The sequence below is a fragment of the Melanotaenia boesemani genome, chromosome 8 (assembly GCF_017639745.1).
Source record: "Melanotaenia boesemani isolate fMelBoe1 chromosome 8, fMelBoe1.pri, whole genome shotgun sequence".
NCBI classification, from domain to species: Eukaryota; Metazoa; Chordata; class Actinopteri; order Atheriniformes; family Melanotaeniidae; genus Melanotaenia; species Melanotaenia boesemani.
The window spans coordinates 4,185,124-4,190,334 of record NC_055689.1 but is presented as its reverse complement, the minus strand read 5'-3'; the positions used below and the strand labels follow the sequence as shown (position 1 = coordinate 4,190,334).

At 36.1% G+C, this 5,211-nt stretch overlaps 1 protein-coding gene and 1 long non-coding RNA gene across 2 annotated transcripts; both read left to right on the top strand.

Moving 5' to 3' along the window:
* On the top strand, positions 1–1,212 carry LOC121643814. The gene is made up of 3 exons (XR_006011168.1): positions 1–110; positions 567–691; positions 985–1,212. It is a non-coding gene; the product is annotated as an uncharacterized LOC121643814 (long non-coding RNA).
* A 9-nt stretch (positions 1,213–1,221) lies between these two features.
* On the top strand, positions 1,222–4,287 carry LOC121644314. Its single transcript, XM_041992181.1, has 6 exons — positions 1,222–1,341; positions 1,440–1,656; positions 2,028–2,251; positions 2,333–2,480; positions 2,573–2,682; positions 3,596–4,287. The coding sequence occupies exons 1-6, from the start codon at positions 1,222–1,224 to the stop codon at positions 3,902–3,904; spliced, it is 1,128 nt and encodes a 375-aa protein (XP_041848115.1). The 3' UTR covers positions 3,905–4,287.
* The last annotated feature ends 924 nt before the right edge of the window (positions 4,288–5,211 follow it).

The window sequence follows — 5,211 nt, the reverse complement described above, 5'->3', positions numbered from 1 at the left end:
AAAATCCGTACTGCTTGCGGGGTGTGTGGATGTTATTAGTGACACAACGAGTGAAAGAGAAAAGCTAGCTATGGAAAAACTGGATGAAATAACAATTGCCACACTGAAAGGTATGTCACGTTTTTCCCTCCATTGTGTGTTTGTGATTTTTTTTTCTTCTTTAGCTAAACTAGCATGGTACAGCTGGACACGGTTGTTAGCTTAGCTTATAAGGCTAGCTTCGTAGTATGTCCTTGCTATTAAAACATTATTCTAGTGCAGAGTTAGAGCATTCTTATTTTTTTCTTCACTTTTTTTTAACTGGCATGGTAAGACTGGACATGGTTGATAGCTTAGCTTTTAAGGCTAGCTTTGTAGTATTTCCTTGCTACTTAAACATTATTATAGTGTAGGGAGTTATCAGAGCATTCCTATTCAGTTTTCAGTGTCTGTGAAAACTCTGCAAAATGTCTGAATTTAATGCCAGTGGTATAGAAAATGTGTCAGTTTTAAAATCATTTAAAATGTCTCCACCAGTTATGTATATAGGGATCAGGTAACAGTGAAAATGAAAACTTCTTTTGCAGAAGCAAATGTTGGAGAAGATCTGCTGTTTTCACTTTCCCGAGATGACATCAAAGATCTTTTTCCTGGTCCTGAGAATTTCCTCAGGCGTCGAACTCTATGGCTTGCAGTGCACAAACGAGAAGAAGTAAGTTCTGTTGTATTGCTGTGTGAAAATAGTGAGAACATACCAGTTTTTTTTTTTTTTTTTTTTGTGGTTTAAAAATTTTACCAACGATTCCTTGCCAAATTGTTGGTAAACGTGATGTTGATAATCTTCTTTAGTTTTGGCTTAAAACAAATGCACTTTATTGAAATTCCCACATTTTAATTGTATCACAATTTTCAGATGTTTTGCTGTAATTTATTTTATATTTAGAGATCTAAACTCCTCATGCAAAATTTGCAAGATTAGCTCTGTGTAAATGTGCTGTATTTTAGGAGGAGACTGTTGCTGTAAAGCCACCATCAACCACAGAAGAGAGTGACATCTCCAGAGAGGAACCCAACACTTCCAAGTTTGTGATCATGTCCAACCCAGAGTATGTAGTCTTCACAGACAGTGAACTAGAGCAAGCTCGACGCTCATACTTTGAAAAGAAACGGCTGGGAACAGAGTGTGCTGAGCCACTATCAAAGGAACTCTTCTGTCGACTCATAAGAAACACCATGACCAACATGATTTCAATTGCAAGAGCTACTGAGGACTCCAGATACCCCAGCAAACATGAAATTAATTCCATGGCAAAACGATTGGTGGAGTACTACCCCATGCTTAAAGGAACATGTGGTGAGTGGGTAAGTAGCCTTTCCTCACTACCACTCTTTGTTAGACATGAATGATTTCAGCTTGGGTGTCTCATCATCTTTTAATTTTCACCATTTGTACCTGTTAGGAACATGTAGCTAAAAAGCTAATGAAGAGACTGTCAAATGTCAGAAGTCCAAGGAAGGGCAGAAATCCTCCTTCAAAGAAGCCAAGACAGGATGGGGGTGAAAATGTTACAAGTGACTACGATGGAGATTCCAGTGCTTCAACTATCATTCTGGATCATTCACCAGCTAGATCCATGGGCACCCCAGTGCAACAGCAGGATGGCACTGATGAAGAATGTAAGTACTGTATAGTGCACCTTCTTAATACACCGTCTATGCATCTGTGGTTTTAACCCAAAAAAAAAACCTTTTGAAAAATTCTCCTAAAAAGGGAACTCAACCACTTCACTGTTTCTCCTGGAACTTTTGTGTTTCTTTCAATATTGTGACAAATTAATGTAATGATTAAAAAACAAAACTTTGGGGAATATATATAAATAAATATATATATATATATATATATATATATATATATGAATGTGTGTGTGTGTGTAGCATTTTCTTGTAGGATTCTATTTTTAATGTTGTTTTATTGTTTTGTACCAATTGTGGATATATAACACAACCATACTTTGGCAATAAATAATTTGAACACATCTGCTTTTCAGCTGGTACAGTGGACTTTTTTGACAGCCAGAAGAGTCAGGCAAGACACTACAAGACTCTCCAAGAAATATACAAGACCAGAAAACCAAACAAAGCTGCTGTAACACAACTGTTAAACCTGGAGTTTGAGTCTAGAAGACAGTTCATTAACTCTGATGCTATAAAGGAGCAAGACAGACCAGTGAAAATTCTAGACGCATACCCATGTTTCAGAGAAGTGGATCATGTAAGCAGCACACACACACACATTTATTTATAAAGAACCAGACAGTTTTGTCTTAGTTGGTTTTTTGTCTGTATTTTTCAGGTCTTGGATGAGCTGCGGAGAATCATTCAGCCTTCCAACTCAAGATACATTTCTGAGATGAAGGACAGATGGGAAAGCTTCTACTCAAAGGTGCAGTTCTATGGTGTCATGAAGAAAGCCATGAGGCCTCCGAAAACTTTGGATGGAGGTAAATGCCTTGATTTGTTTAAGTTTATGAGATTGCATTATATGCTGTGATTAATGGTGATGCCTTTTCTGGGTTCTCTTTTGTCAAACCAGTGGAACATGCAACAGCTGTGTTCAAAGCCCTTCCGCTGCTCTTCCCTTCTAGCACTGCACCACCTAAGAAGCTGGGCAACTGCAGTGAGGCGTTTTTCCATGTCCTAAAGGTGAGGCTGCAGACGTGTGTCTGTTAGGGCTGTCAGCATATTGCAAGCACAATTAATTTTCATGTTGGCACGTGATCCAGGTTTCAAACCTGCGGCATCTATAGTTTTTCAAATCCACTAACTTCAGAATTAATTCCTGTCCTGTTAATTCCCAGTCATTTTAACTAGGGTAAACAAAAGTCTCCCCCTTTTTTATATTATTTTATTTTATTTATAAACTAGGATTTCTGTCTGATTTCCAGCTGGATGAAGACACATGTTTTACATGGTTGAAGTGTGATCACCTGGATGTGTGATCCAGAAAGAATGTAGAGAGAAATGTGGAGCCGTGGTGGAGATCAGATCAATAACATCAGACTGTTTAAAAGGACAAAGTAGAAACCTGTTTTTTGAGGAAAGAATTCATCTTGTAGTTGCTAAGTAGTTCATATCTTAATTTTAGGTCTTTGAATTTAGGGCAGTTACTTAGTTGATGATGACCCTAATCTCATACAAAACAAATTTCTGTGAACACCGAACAGAAGTTGGACTTTAAAGATGATGTCACAAACCAAATCACAGTAATAACAGAAAAATCACACACACACACACACACACACATATATATATATATATATATATATATATATATATATATATATATATATATATATATATATATATATATATTTATATTTTCTTTTACATAGCATTCAGGCCTGGTGTCCTGGCCTGAATGCTATGTGACCTTTATTTAAACTTGCTATGGTACATCTGGTATTTGTATGTACATAAACACAATTCCCACAGAAAGGATCAATATAGCTAATGTTTTGATAATTCTCATCTGACTGTTCAATGTTTTAGTTGTGTGTATGCGTGTGTGCTTCTTCAGGACTTGTTCTAATCCTTTTCTTTCTCTTCTGTCACGTAGACTTCAGAAGACCCTGAAGGCTACCTGCGTCAGCGACCCCGATCTTGTCCAGTTGTGCTCGTCTCTGAAGGCAACTGCATGATTGCTGTTGGAACCAAACCAGTAACCACCTTCGACCAAAAGGACCTTTATGAGGGACTGCTGTATCTTATGGCATATTACTATGCCCTCCACCTCACATACCCGAAGTGTATTTCCACACTGCTTTCAGTATTGCAAACTGAAATACTCAAAGACTCCATCCATGACCGAGATTCAACCCCTTCCTACAAGAAGGTGCTTGGTGAATGGAAATCATTCATTGAGTGAGTCTCAAACTTTATCGGCCTTCTCTATAGGACTTTGTGTTAAAGGTTTTTTTGTTTTGTTTTTTTTTCTCTCTCTCTTTTTCTGAAAAGTTGTTCAAATGTAAGACACATGTTTGTGTGATCTTTAAACGTGTTCCTCTGAGAAATAATGCAAACCAAGAGCTGGAATATTGATTAGTGCATGCGGCATGGAAAGTTATTTTTGATTCTAGCAGCAAGTTATACTGTTGTTATTCCTGTTTGAGTATCTGGAACTTCTTACAGAGGCAGTGTTACACAGTGCTCTGCTAATTTTTTGGTCTTGTTAGACATTATGTTGTTGGAATAGACTTGAGAGCTGTCAGAATTCCGTTTAATTTTCTGACCTATTGCTGTCAATAAAAATGCGACAAAAAGCATGCTTTTGGTGCCTTGTTTTAAGATGTTATTTTTAGTATGCTTTTTGTTGGTGTCTCAATCACAGCCATTTTTGCACATTATTATTCTCAGATATAAATCTTGTAGTTAGTTTAGTTACAAGGAAAAATATTAAGTTTTAAGAAAATTTGTCCTGTAGTCAGCTTTGTTTGTTTAAATAAAAGTCAAAGTCAAGGTATAAACTCTTAAAGTAAGCAAATAATTATTAAAATCAGCTTATTTAGGAAGTCATAATACTCATTTTAAGTAAAGAGATCCTACATATCAGTGTCTTTCTACATTACAAAGTTAAAATTTCTTAAATTAAGCACAACAAATCTTAAAATCAGCTTAAAAAAGAGCAAAATGCTCATTCTAAGTAAACATTTCTTAAATAAAACTTAATTATTTGCTTGAAAGGAGCACAATTTTTTTTATATTTTGTCTAGTTTTAAGGCAATCAACAGTTAGATTCATTTGCTAGTTTCAAGAATTCTAGCCAAGCAAATTTGGCTTACCCCACTGGCAGATTTTTTTTCTCAAAACAAGAAAATTTGATAGTAAATAAGAATATTTAGCTTATTTCAAGTAGGGCTGTTTTTGCAGTGTGGGAGTAATGCGCAGGCTTATTTTTCTTTGGCTAAAAGGTCCCCCAAAATGCAGACAGTCCATTCAAATTCTAAATGTGATCTCTGCATTTATGGTTTCTGTCAAGCAGTATTTACCAAGAAGTTTTGCAAGGAAACCAAGATCTCTCCTTGAAATTAGTATGTGGAAAGCAACTGAACTGAGGCAATTTTTGCTATATACAGGTCCAGTTGTTTTACTTGGTAATATACCAAACCAAGTGTATAGAAACTTTATACTTTTATCTGTATCTATAAGAATCCTTTTAAGTCCCGATTTGTGTGT

What these genes read in the sequence shown, in the direction of transcription:
- LOC121644314 (XM_041992181.1), top strand. Translation starts at nt 1,222, where the DNA reads ATGATTTCAATTGCAAGAGCTACTGAGGACTCCAGATACCCCAGCAAA. An exon ending in AAGGAACATGTGGTGAGTGG is followed by an intron (nt 1,342 to 1,439) that starts GTAAGTAGCCTT and finishes TGTACCTGTTAG; the next exon opens with GAACATGTAGCTAAAAAGCT. An exon ending in GGATGGCACTGATGAAGAAT is followed by an intron (nt 1,657 to 2,027) that starts GTAAGTACTGTA and finishes TCTGCTTTTCAG; the next exon opens with CTGGTACAGTGGACTTTTTT.